General features: G+C 46.7%; 2 protein-coding genes across 3 annotated transcripts in view; one reads left to right on the top strand and one right to left on the bottom strand.

Moving 5' to 3' along the window:
• LOC138296798 (zinc finger protein ZFP2-like) overlaps positions 1-6159 on the top strand; it is a 40781-nt gene extending 34622 nt beyond the window's left edge. For both annotated transcript variants that reach the window (XM_069236238.1, XM_069236239.1), the window contains exon 2: positions 1876-6159. In XM_069236238.1, the coding sequence (XP_069092339.1) occupies positions 2058-2855 (798 nt within the window). In that variant the 5' untranslated portion in view covers positions 1876-2057 and the 3' untranslated portion in view covers positions 2856-6159. The remainder of the gene's footprint in view (positions 1-1875) is intronic.
• The window catches only part of LOC138297156 (zinc finger protein 729-like), a 355358-nt gene that overhangs the window by 189587 nt on the left and 151753 nt on the right, over positions 1-14018 (bottom strand). The gene's annotated exons all lie outside the window — the stretch shown is intronic.

The following is a 14018-nucleotide window of genomic DNA, read 5'->3' as shown; positions in this document are numbered from 1 at the left end:
ACTTTGTGAGCAGCCTTTTCTATTAAATAACCATTCCATTTGCACCATCAGAGCCGGCTTTACCGCTGGTGGCGCCCAGTGTGACTACCTTTTTTTGGGGCCACCCCCCAACAACCTCCTCCTCGGATTCCCTCACTACCACCCAGCAAAAGTGACCCTCATCTCTGCATAGCCCCTTTCACGCATACTTTTAATTTGTTTTAAAGCGCTGGTAAAGCTGGCTTTACTAATTGACTCTGCTATCCACATAAAATACTGATCTGTTCTTTGCAGCAGGCATAATAACCCTCTGAGCTACGTTATAGCGTTAAAACTGCCCCTAGAAAAAACTCTAATCTCTCTCTCTAGCAGGAACATTAATCACAAGAGTTATCTTGTCATTTTTATTGCTGCCTGAAAGCTGGACGCACAAGGAACTCTGCAGCAGGTGCTTTTAAATAGTAAGTTATTGTTCAACACAGCGCCCCCTTGAGGTCAGTGCCCCCCATCAGGTGAGCGCCCAGTGCAGCTGCACCTGTCGCACCCCCATAAAGAAGGCCCTGTGTGGCATTGACGTGTGAACATTTCCTTGTAGTAGACCTTGGTCTTGACTACATCTTCCTATGAAGACTAGGCATTACAGACTGGTAGACAAAGTACGGGAAAGCATCCTGAGTGAGAGCGCTTAGTGCTGTGTACCTAAGACAGGGTCTCCTGATCTGCACTTTTGTGTGCATTGCATGAGCATCGCTTATTTTAGTTGGACTAGTACCTTTTCTATCCCTAGACCTGAAGACGACATTGAAAATGTTGGTACTGCAGAGTTCTCTGAAAGCTTTGAAGGGCCACAGAACGATGAGGACAATCGCTCCACTAAATCCAAAAGCAGCGTTGCAATCTTTGAATCCTTATGGCAGATCCAATTGAGCTTCAGCCAGTTTTGGGTCTTTCAGGCAGATTCTCCAGCTGCAAAGGTCCTCACATCCTCCTTAATGTTTTAGGTAGATCTGGGTAGCATCTGCAAACATATAACATATAGAAAAACCGGATCACATAGGTGTTACCAGGGCTGGGTGACACTGCAAATCCCAATGGCAGCGATGTCAGAAGGACAAGGGATAAATTGTCTTGCTGGGTCGATTATTCATGAGTGAGACAGTGCTCTCACCCCATGACCTGCATGACTAGTCAGGAGATTAAGCAACACCTTATGCTTGAGGTCGTTGAAAGGCAGAGAGGTCCAAGAGTATAGTCTGGTAGAAGTTCTTCTCAAATGTTAACTAATGTTGTTTTGATGGTGTTGCGAGATCGCAAGCCTGAGTGAATGTCACTAAACAGATTGTTGGTATCCGGATGGCAGGAACGTTTTGTGTACAGAATAGTTTGTCACCTTTGATACAGGGTGAATTGTGTAGTGAACCACAGATTTCTGCTTAAGCCAATTATGTTAGCAATACACATTTCAGAGAAAGTAAAAAAAAAGACAAATGCCAATATGCTGATTTATGGGTTTGGGGAGGTGGAATGTGTACTCTGAAGCGGTAATACAAGGCCTTTGCTTACATAACACCCACAGGTAAAGTTCAATTTCCAGGATAGTCTCCCAACCTCTAACTCTTCAAACCTGACAAAATAATTGACATATACATCATTTTGAATATTGTTATCATCTGGTGTGTTGAATGCTTAAGCTTCCAAAAGCCAGAACATTGTAATAATGCCAATGTACAAATAAGTAGGTAGCCTTAAGAACATATAGGAAAAAACAGAGGTACATACCTCCTTAACTATGTAACTACATTGGAAAGAATTTAGCAAGGCTCTGAAGATATATGGTGCAAAACAAACTATGTATCAATTATTGTTATTAATATCTTTATTTTGTCATTTTGACAGAGATGGAGCTGAACACCTCTTTAACATAGGAAGTTCAGAACCACTCAACACATTGGTTCCAGAAACCAAAAAGAAGGATTCCTGGATTCATCTGATAAAGAAACTGGCAAGATCAAGAACATATCTGATTCAGACAATACCAACATGCGGCATGCATAGATAAATCCATCATTGACAATAGAATGAAGGTCAGCAAATCAACAATCTGCAGGAAAGAAAAGATAATACCCAGAGAAAAGAAAACATATAAGTGTGATGAATGCGGAAAAAGCTTTGGCCAGAACTCAACACTTACTAATCACTTGAGAACACATACCGGAGAGAAACCCTATTCATGTGCAGAATGTGGGAAATGTTTCAGCCAGGTAGCAAACTCGCTTACACACCAGAAAATACAATCCGGGAAGAAACTATATTCTTGCAGTGATTGTAGTCGAAGTTTCTATCAGTCATCTGATCTGGTCATCCATCAGCAAACTCACACAGGAGAGAAACCACAGCCAAGCAACAAATGTGGTAAAAGTTTCAGTCGGTCATCAAATTTAACAACCCACCAGCGAGTGCATGTAGGTGCTAAATTCTGCATTTGTGGTGAATGTGGGAAAAGCTTTCGGCAGTCATCAGACTTAAGAATTCATCTGCGGATACACACAGGAGACAGACCATTTGTTTGCAGCACATGTGGAAAGAGTTTTTGTCAGTCATCACAATTGACTAGTCACAAGCGGGTGCACACATGTGAAAGACCATACTTGTGTACTGAATGTGGAAAGAGTTTCATTGACTCATCTACCCTTTCCAAGCACCTTAGAACGCACACAGGGGAGAAACCATACATATGCGATGAATGTGGGATGTGTTTCAGTCACTCATCTAAACTTATCACACACCAAAGAACACACACAGGGGAGAGACCATTTACATGTATCGAATGTAAGAGAAATTCCACACGGGTAGGAAATATGATCTCACATATGTAGATACACCAAGAAGAGAAACCAGGTGTGTTGAATGCACAAGGAGGTTTAGGGGATCATCCGGTCTGGGTAGGCACCAGAAAATAGATACTGATGAAAAACCCTTCAAATGTAGTGAATGTTGCAAATACTTTGGTGCTTCTTCAACCTTGACAAAACTCTGTCATACACACTGGGGGAAATCCTACATATACAATGAGTGAGGAAAAAGAATGAACCAATCCTCTGGTCTCATCATGTGCCACTGAAGTCACCCTGGAGAAAACATTATTTAAGTTATGTTGGGAGCTGGCTCTCTATATAGTGCACTAAAATTAAGTACACTGTGCAGAAAGTCCAGTGTATCCCCAATTGGTACTGCAGAGGCAAAAGTACATAGGATTAGTGCTCTATTTGTGGTAGTGTGGGCAAGCAGTTAGATTTACCAGAGGGTAGTGCTAAGCGTTGATGTACTCACAGAGGCAATAAATGAGACACACACTCAAAGAATAAATCTGAGGCCAATTTGGAAAAATAGCAATTCTTTTTATATAGGTTTCAAACCCAAGAACTTCATAATTAAGTAAGTAGACGTTTAAGCATAAATACTTTGCAGTTTCAGAAATAGACACTTAGGGCCTCTGCCGCCCGCCAAACTTGTTCCTCCATCAGGCCACCTGTGCAGTCTGAGCACCGCCGGCCCTTATAAGAGTTCACTGTATGGCCTTAACATTGACACCGGCTCCTAATGGAGCAGGCAGCACTGTGGCAGTGCGGCGGGTGCAGCAGTACCCGTCGCGCATTCCACTGCCCGGAATTCGCGCGACGGGGCTGTGCATGGGGGCCCCTGCACTGGCCATGTCAAGTGCATGGGCAGTGCAGGGGCCCCCCAACGCCCCTATTCCGCCAGCCTGGTGGTGGTTAGTGGCCTAATTCCTTCCAAACAAGATGGAGAAATTTAAAAAGTAGCGTCCACTTCAGCTCATCCACCTTAAGGGTGGGACTGGGATGGAAAGGCTGGCAGTATGGGGACTTGTAATCCCCCATGGCAGCACCGCCCTGGCAGATTATAACCACCAGGACAGGCAGGCTGGCGGCAGCTTGGCGGTGTTGGTGGAAGGACAGTGGCGGCTCTGCCATGGTCCTAATAGGGCGGTCAGACCGCCCTGTCTGCAGCGGTCCGACCACCATCAAGAGTGTGGTGGTCTTGAGGCCGCCACATCCATAATGAGGGCCTTAGTGCAATATTCAGATTTCTCTCAATGTTATCCTGTGCAGGAAAACAATGTTCAGCAAACACAGGGGTTACAACAACTTAAAAGCCAATCTCAGAGATTTAAGGTAAGTACTGGGCACTGATCGGAATCACACCAACAGGTCACGCCGGGCGGCACTGGGAGAGCCAGGTGAAGAGATGCAATAAGGCGTTGGTTGCCCAATGGTTTCCAATGGGAGTTTGGTCCTCACAAAGACAAGCTGCAGGCTCTGGCTAGGAAGCCAGTCAGGGACAACAAGCAGGTAGTTAGTAGACTTGGGGTGCTTGGAGACATAGGTGCACCTTTGGTCCTCTTCTCCTGTGCCCAGGGGCGATGGATGCAGGGGTGTCTAGGCGTCGGGTTTTCACGTCCGGGAGCACTTGCAGTCAGGGAGTCCTGTGTGTTGGGGCTGCAAGCATTGTCGAGGAATCCGGCAGGGGTGGACCCAGGGTTGACTCGAGCTCTTGGGAGCTGGGGGATATCATTGGCACCGACGACCCACCTCAGCTGGGGTCAGGGTTAACGGGTGCAGTGATTGCTTGAGGCATTGGATTTTCTCTCTCCACAAGCCTGTGGGAAACGGGGCATGGGTGCAGAGGCTGCAGGCGTCTCGGGAGAGTCCAAGATGGGTGAGACCACACTGGACTCGGTCTCTGGGCAGCTGGGGACCGGCTTTGGCACCCTTGGTTGGCTTCACCTCGGGTCGTGGACGTCGGGTGCAGTGGTCACTTCTGGTATTGGGTTTGCTGGGTTTCAGCAGCTGCAGAGTCCTTTCTTTGGAGTTTCTTCTTGCAGGGCAAGTCCGCTGCCCACGGGAGACTTGAGTCTTAATTGAAGACTGGACGAGTTGGTATCTTGTGCAGGACTCTTTGAGGTCAGCAGGCAGGCCAGAGGGCCTGGCTCCAGGTCAGCTGCTTCTTCTTTTCCTCTTCTGCGGGGGGAACTTTTCTTTGTCCGGGCCTTCTTAGAATCTAAGTTCTAGGGTTCAATGGTGCCACCTAAATACTCAATTTAGGGGTGTTACAGAGAATGCCAGGCAGTAGCCAATGTGCTGACTACCTTTAGGGTGACTACACTCTCTCTTTTTATAACTACTTCCGCTTGGAAGGGGGCATAACCCTAACCCGAGTGGCCTAATTCCTTCTAAACAAGATGGAGGAATTTAAAAAGTAGTGTCTACTTCAGCTCATCAACCTTAAGGGTGGTACTGGCATGAATTGGGCACTCCTCCTAATTTAACTAATTTTCCCGCCTGTGCAGCTGCTAAAAGTGGGGTCAGGACAGGCGGGTTGGTGGTTCTCTGCCATTTGGAGAGACCTGGGTCACATTTAAAAGGCAAGGCCTTTGAAGCTCCCCGCCCTGGAATGTCCATCCTGCCTGGGAGAGGAGGTCACACCTCTACCCAGTGCAGGCTTCTGTCTCAGGCCCTCGAGAAAGCTGGCTGTCACCTTGGGGGGCCAGAAACGTGTCTGTGGTGGCTAAACTGGTCAGCAACAGTCAGTCAACACACTAGTAGTTGGTAGTGGTGCCCGCTGTGTGCATTTTCTTTTAATACATCCATCACTGGGGTCAGTGAGGGTTTATTATTCTCAGATGTTTGATACCAAACATCCTAGGATTCAGAGAAGCCATTATGTAGCTGGGGAACTCGTAGTGACCAATGTCCAGCACATGCATTTAAAATGGCTTCCATGTGCACTTACTATGTCTCAGAATCGACAGAGACAAAATAGAGGCATATTTGCTGATGCATTTATGCCCTCACATGTGCTGGGATGTACCCTGTCTTAGGGATGACTTACACCTGCCATATGTAGTGATAGGGGACCTGGCACACAGGGGTGTGTGTCTGGTTGTGTTTTCAATTTAGCCTGCACCAACACTACAAAATCTAAAACATCATGTTCATTATGGTATAAGTTAAAACAAAATAATTTGGACACGAAACTGCTGCAAATATAAGCGTCCAAATATCCTGTAAAGTAGTGTTTTCCAAACTGTGGGTGTCACCATCCGATATTTGGTGGGTCATGAAATCCAAGCAATAAATAAAGATGTCTTTAAATTCTGTATTTATCTTGTCACAGTTGCTGTGCTTCAAAGACTGAGGCCAAAAGTCAGGCTGTCTGCTGCTGTTTAGTTTTTAACAGAGGGCTTGGTGGTTACAAACTCCTCTCAGAGAAAAAAAGTAAAGTGAATTGTGTGACAGTCTTGCTAAGGTAAAGTGAGTGTGAAAGGAAAGGCTGTTGGATGTCATGATTTATAACAGACAAAATGTAAATAGCTGTAAAATAAACTGTACTGATTCAGTAGTTAGGAAAGCAAAAATGAAGCACATTTTATTACTCTGAAGTGTGATGGCAGCAAAGTTTTGAAAAGACTCCAAACAAATCAAGACACTTTACTTGGTGATGCATAAATGATAAATATTCACTGAGGTCCTGATTGTTTTTCTTTCATGAACTGAGTTAATAATAGGTTTACCTTTCGGAAACTCCAAAGTCAGGGTGGAGAACTCCATATATAGGAATGTAGGAAAAGCCTATCTTTTTATGTGGTGAGTTCTGTGCGTCGCATGCAGACTCTCCGCCGTTTTAAACTTACTATTAATTCATAGTTTGTGAATACAAAAAAATACTAAACTTACACAAAAGTCTTTTGCCTACTACTCCACCTCAGTTTGGATCTATCCATGTGCAAAGGAGTCTTAACCCTGTTCCAATAGGAACAGTGCTACCCAAACTACTCGACCGGGTCCTCCTTGAACTGGTACACAAACAATCAAAGACCAGTTTCACCCCGATTGGGGGGCCTCAGTCAGATAAAGCTTGATTCTAATGGAACAGTGAGCCAGGGACCCATCTCTGGGCTTGCCCTTGGCCACTTAGCATATTACCTAAAACACACCGAAGGTGATGGGAGGGAGCTTGCAATAGTTCTAACCATTAACAAGCGCTCGAGCAGCATTAAAAACCCATTGTTCTTTTGCCCACTGCCACCCCGTTTGGACATAGCCGTATGCAAATCAGTGTTGACTCTGCTTCAATAGGAACAGCCATGCACAGACTGCCAAACCAAACCAGGTCCTCCCTGAACCGGAACACAAACAACCCAGGACCGGATTCACCCTGTTCGGTGCTCATCAGTCGGGTGCAGCTTGGTTCAAGTGCCACTGAAGGCAAAGGACCCACATCTGTTTGTTGTGTTGTAAGGCATACTGGCTTCTTTCTTCTTCTCCTTTGACATAAGCACATCACCAGGAAAATCAGTGTAGCAGGCCTTCCATTCTTCCAGAGGCCGATTTTACAGCAGTAATGCAAGCCTTCCTCTCCAACTGACGTAAAGTCCCGAAGGTCTGACTCCATCTTATGTAGGCCCCAACTCCATCATATTCCATGGAGGATGCCATCTTCCTTAACTTAGACAATGGAAGTCACCATATTCCCTGTTTTATGCAGAATCATTGTCATTTAAGCCTTTAGACGCAGACGTGGCCAGACCTTATTTTTCTAGGAACTGTGATAGCTTCAAGTTCTTCAATTAATGACATATTTACAACAGCTAATGCAGCATTCAGCTGGGTCAAAATTCTACACCTTACCATGTCAAGGTTAAATAACAAGACTTACAGACATATAACAAAAATAATGTAGTCTGCATTGACGCCCTTTTGCCTTATATGTTAAGAAAATGTTTACCTATGTCAGACATTCCTAAACTTATGTCAGAAATTCCAGTTTCCGATAAGATTTAAAATATAAGGACTGCCCCTTGTCAGGCGGTCCTTCGCCCACATTATCACCCAAGATTGTTTAAAAGATGGTCTCACCTGCTGCCAGCACACTTCACACTTCGCAAATGCTACATCTCGCTTCAAGCTGATGAAACCATGTCTTGGAGGGAAGACCGTCTGACTGCTACCACAGTGGGTGTTTGCCCTTTGCGTGGAACACTGTCTTCACCCCTCCACTGATAAAGATAGCCTTTGCTGTCAACAAGGTATGCAGTGCATCTCTTCTCCCTAAGAAATCCTAGACCGCAAGTGGTTCTGCCTTCCGTGCTGTCATAGTATAGCGCATAGACATAGACGGTAGGGTGTTAGGTTCTAGATGACATTTTAACAATGCTTGAAATGTTCATTTTATTCTTGTTATTTAAAACGTGTCTGGTTGCTATTTTCATAATATTCTGTGTAGTTGTTTTAGATGTACTAGGATACAGATTGTTCCTGAATTTATAAATATTTTTAACTCAGAAGTGTTCATTCTTCTTAGTACAGTGTGTGTGATAATGTGGGTAATGAAATACGATTTGTTGCTGTTTCCACAGTGCCTCTGATCAATTTATGGGATTATTTGTAACCCACAATCAATACTTCCATGTCAATTATACATTGAATAGTGTCTTGCGGGGCTACAATAACTTGTGTTTCACATTCATCTCTGGTGCATTGAACCAAGTTCACCTGTCATCTGTGGGTGGGAAAGCACACCATGTAGAGTTCACCAGAGTTGTAACTTGTGCAACACAACCTGATGGAGCGAACACTATGCTAACTCCCTGCCACACACCACATAGGCATCATTGAAGGCACTGTACATACTGCAGCATGTCTCAAACAAATTAAGAAGTTCAACCCTAACTCTGCCTATGTTGACGTCTCCTCAATGTCCTTCTCATCTTCAAGAGCAGCTGAATCACTTGCAAGACCATCATAAATGATACCCAGCATACTTAGACAAGAAACAAAACTCCTCAGACGGACAGTACCACACTGGGAAATAAAAATCACCATTCTGGAGTCAAAGAGGTGCAAAAGGCAAAAAAGGCAGAACTCAAAAGTGTTCATTCTTCTTAGTACAGTGTGTGTGATACTGTGAATAATGAAATAAGGTTTGTTGCTGTTTCCACTGTGCCTCTGATCAATTTATGGGATTATTAGTAACCAACAATTAATACTTCTATGTCAATTATAAATTTAATATTGTCTTGCTGGGCTACAATAACTTGTTAACAACTTGCTCAACCGTATCCCATAGAGAGTGAGTATAATGGCCCAAAAGGCATGCGGTGTTCACTGACCGCAGCGCTAGACTGGAAGAAGAAAACATCTTCTTCCCAAATTGGTCCAGTCTTTTTGATTCCCTATCCGGAGGTGTGGAAGGGAATGTGCCAGAGGATGAGGATGCCTGGATAACTAAGCTCTCAGGCGTGGGGTGTTGGGACAGGAATTTAGGGTCGTTCGGTGTGGGCCAATGGCGGCGTTCAATTGTCCTGTTCACAGAAGCCCCTGTGTTGGGTCTGGACCAGGTACCCATATGGACATCGGTGAGGGCTTCACTGAATGGAAGAAGAGGCTCAGAGGTGGAAGCCCTTGGTGAAGCACCTCCGTCAGGAGATTAGACCTGACCTGTACAGTAGGCAGCTCAAGGCTGAGGACCTCAGCCGCCCTACTGACCACCATGGAAATAACCAGCTCCCTCTGCTGTAGCCACGGTAGGAGGAAGCACCATGATGGCGACTGTGAGGTATCCAGACCACTGGCCTCGCCCAACTCCTGTGCCCAGTCCATGTTAGGATCATCCTGGTATTCATAAGGGTCCAGGGAGCCCTCCAATCCTTTCCCGTATTAAAACCCATGAGAATAAGGGTCAGAATCCAACCTGAGGTGAATAGGCCCCATCGAAGAAGGAGGCGGTGGCGGACGAACCCGTTCTGACTGAGTCATCGGGGATCAGGATTGGGTCGATATCGATAGTGGGCACTACCAACGTTGGGAGCGTCGACAGTCAAACCAGTGCTGAGGAAGGTCTTGATGGTACTACCGGTATCCGTAAAGATCCGGGAGCGAATCCGGAGGGGACTTCGGTGGGCAGTGCCGGAGCCACCGGCGCTGAACCTGAAGGCCCTCCAACCGAACCCTTTGGGCCCGAAGGCGCCATAGCGGGGTAGGACTGGCCAAAAATGAGGCGCATAACCTCATAATATTCCTTTAACTGGGCTGGGGTCGCTCTGGCTCACAGAAACTCGGGGAGGCGTGGAGCAGACCCAAAAGCAGGCTCTGAGGACAGAGGCCTAGAGCATTGACGATCCTCCCCCGTCGCATCAGCCAAGCGACCGGGTGAGGTTGAAGGATGACGAGATTTCTTCGACTTCTTCTTACCTTGACCCGAAGGCTTAGAGGAGAACGAGTGGTGGTGGCTCCACGAACGGTCTCAAGACCTTCCACTCGAGCAAGACCAGAACCGTTGTGGAGTTGAGTGCCAGGCTGCCATAAGCTTGAGGGACCGCTCCCTGAAGGCCTTTGGGTGCATGGCCCGGCACTCGGAGCACGACTTCGGGTCGTGGTCGCGCTCCAGGCATCACAAACAGACCCGATGTGGATCTGTCACTGACATCATGCGATGACAGTCTTCACAAGGTTTGAAGCTGGTCTTCGGGGACATCTCGACGCACCAAAACTTCACCAAAATCCGACAAAAAGGTTGAAGCAGACAAAAAATGACTAGGGTAGCTCTTTCCGGATCAGCATGTGGTGCGGAAAGAAAAGAACTGACGTCACTGCGCTGAGGCAGCGTCTATGTACCACTCCCGACATCCTTACAGCGACTACAACGCCAACGGAGTCAACCGATGCCACCTGACGACGCGCAGGAGTATTGCTCGAAGAAAACTCTCCGGATCCAGTCTGACGCCTGGGGGAAGTTCTAAGGTAAGGAATCTGCAACTAGAAGTCTCTAACAGATATTTGGTAATACCGCAGTGACAGGTGGTAAATTCTGCTACAGGGGTTGAATGTGCCCTTTATTGTCGAGGAGACCGTTTTGGATTATGGGAAAGAAAGCTTGGAAAAGGGTGAATTGGTGAAGGATGAGGTTCTGCCTGGGGATGACAGAAGTTGGTAGCATCAGGGAGAGGGCAGTCAAGGGGAGGTGGGGATCACTCATCAAACTGTTGTTAGTATGTTACAGAAGGCAAGTGTGAGGCAGCAGCACCCTGGTGATCGGGCTGTGCCGGAAAGAGGGAACCAGTTGGTGAGGCAGCAGGCTCCAGCACGGGCATCAACCAAGGTACCAAGGTAAGGTTAACACACAGGGGCTCAAGGTGGTGGCATTGGTATTGATTGATGTGGATGCTATGGAGTCTCAGGAAGGCACCCTGCAGTTGCAGAAGGCATGTTATGTGACTGACATAGGAGTAGGCACAGATGCTCATGCTGGGCAGGGGACGGATTCAGGGATGTTGGGACCAATGGACACTAAGGCAGCTGTGGGTGAACCGCAGGTAGGAAAGATGGGGACCAACAAGGATACATGTGTGTTGTTGGACAAAGTGAGGGGAACGATCGGCGTGGGGCTGTCGATGGGAGTAAGGTGGAGGACACCAAAGAAGTCTTGGAGAGAAGAGAATTGAAAGTTAAGAAACTACCATATATGGCAGTTTTGCTGCCATTGGGGGCACACCTTGTTCATGCAACTAGAGAGAAAATCTGGAATGGGGAATATGTAGAGAAGTTGAAACTGTTATATAGGGAATTGCAAACAAAGGAGGGAGCAAAGAAAGCAGAATATGAGCTGGCCAAACGCCCTGAAGTGCCTTTGACAACTGAGAATTGGACGGCGGCCTTCCTTATTTACCCTAGTGTTTATTGCGAAAAGCACCCTGACAGGTGTATGGCCCTCTTTAAGTATATGGAATATGGACACCATACGGAAGACCCGGATCAACTATGAGTGTTACGCCTGAGCTCAGTACAATGGTGAGTTTCAGGCCTGCATGGTAGTTGATCCCACAGGACAGTAGGGAGAGGTAGAATCCGAACTGTGGTGCCATTCTATGGGCCCCACCAAGAATGGCAAGACGATATTCACAGCCAGCGGGCTTCCTATTGTGTATCAGCCTTTTCGAGGGCGCCCCACTCGGAAAGAGCTGAGTGTATCTGGAAAAGGACAAATGGAACAGGCAGGGGCGTGCTGGGACTTTAAGGGAGCATACACTGGGCTGTACTGTAAGTTCCAGCACAAATGTTCCAAATGTGCTAACAGACATGCCATCGTTAATTGTTTTGGGTCAGCAGGGCAGTCTAGTATCATGACGGGGCAGTGCGTTCAGCCACAGGGGCAGTATGGGCGTCAACAACAGGGACAGGCTACATGATTCAGAAGAGGGGGGCAAGGTTGACAAGGGGCTGCAGGAAAGAGCTCATACGCCCATAAGACTAGATAGTCTTCACTTCTGGTATGACAAGACTCACAATGCCTTACTGTTGGAGGAGGGCTTCTCCTGGCATTTTCATCTGGGATACGTGGGGCCAAGGACATGTAGGTGGGTGAACAGTCTAAAGTCAGTTGCTCCCCTGAAGCAGGTGGTACGACAGAAATTAACAAAATAGATTCATGCGGGGAAGATGGCTGGGCCTTTTGATGACTGACCAATGACGGACTTGATGGTGTCACCTATTGGGGTGGTGCCGAAAAAGCAGAAAGGGCAGTGCAGGCTCATACAACTCTTGTGGCTGGAGGGTACATCGACTAATGACTTTATCCAAGAGGAGTAGACTTCTGTAACATATTCCTTTGTTGATGTGGAATGGCCATTGTTGAGGATATTGGTAAAGACGCACTAAGGGCAAACTGACATAAAGTCAGCTTTCTGCTTGCTCCTTGTGCCATCCAGATGGCTTTCAATTTGAGGGGCAATGGTATGTTGATAAGGCACTTCCAATGGGGTGCTCCATTTCATGTGCATCCTTTGAGTGTTTCAGCATCTTCTTACAATGGGTTTTTACACAGCACACAGGTAACCCATTACCTTGATGATTTATTTTTTGTTGGACAGCAGGGGACTAAAAACTGCCAGCAGATGTTACTTAGTTTTCAGGAGCTTATGGAGGATTTTGGGGTCCAGCTTGCTCCACAGAAGACAGTTGGACCCAGTACAGTGCTGTCCTTCCTTGTTATTGAAATTGGCTCAGGGGCAATGGAAGCCTGTTTACCGGTGGAGAAAAAACTGACGATGCAGTTGCTACTGGATACAATGCTTGCAAAGAACAAGGTTATGGTCAAGGAGGTGCCAGTGCTAATGGGGCACCTCAATTTTACCTGCAGGATGGTGATGGCTAGTGGGACATTCTGTACAAGGTTGGGGATGTTGATGGCTGGATTGCCTTTGCCACATCATCATGTGAGATTATCAGCTGGAACAAAGGAAAATCTGCGGATGTGGACATTCTTTTTAGAATCATTTAACAGTGTCCCCTTGGTGGCAATGTGTGAATTTGAGTGGGATGCAGAGGTATACGCGAATGCTGCAGGGGGCATTGGATTTTGACTGTACTGGCAGGGTTAATGGTGCATGGATGAATGGCCAATGTCATGGAAGCACAGGGGCGCAGTATCTCTTTTCTAGAGTTCTTCCTTTGCTGGTAGCAGTGTCACTGTGTGGGGACCAGTTAGCTCACAAGAAGGTGTTATTCCACATCGATAGCATGGCAGTAGTTCAAGTAGTGAACAGGCACCCTGCGAGGGACATTCAGGTGCTGAAGCAGCTGCAGGCTTTTGTTTGACAATGTCTGAAGTTTGACATTAGTTTTAGGGTGCAGCATGTACTAGGCGTGGACAATGACACTGTGGGTGCTTTGTATCATTCACAGCTGGAGAGATTCCATGGGCTTGTCATGGAAGCAGATACGGCCAGGAGCAGAATGGCGCACAGATTATGGACAGCAGAAAACAGAGGATTCTTCATTTGGTGGTAGCATCACTGGCTGTTTCCACAAGACAGGCATATCATCAGGCCTGGGCTGAGTTCTTGCATAGTGGGGCATGGTAGCGGGGAGAGGGTTTGGAGCAGATAGAGGATGTAGTACGGTTTATATTGTCCTTAATCGAGAAAGGACAGTCTAGAGTTACGATTGCAGGTAAACTAGCAG

Source organism: Pleurodeles waltl, chromosome 5, assembly GCF_031143425.1.
Source record: "Pleurodeles waltl isolate 20211129_DDA chromosome 5, aPleWal1.hap1.20221129, whole genome shotgun sequence".
Classification (NCBI taxonomy): Eukaryota; Metazoa; Chordata; class Amphibia; order Caudata; family Salamandridae; genus Pleurodeles; species Pleurodeles waltl.
The sequence above is the reverse complement of the archived record's forward strand: the minus strand, read 5'-3'. Positions and strand labels throughout refer to the sequence as shown.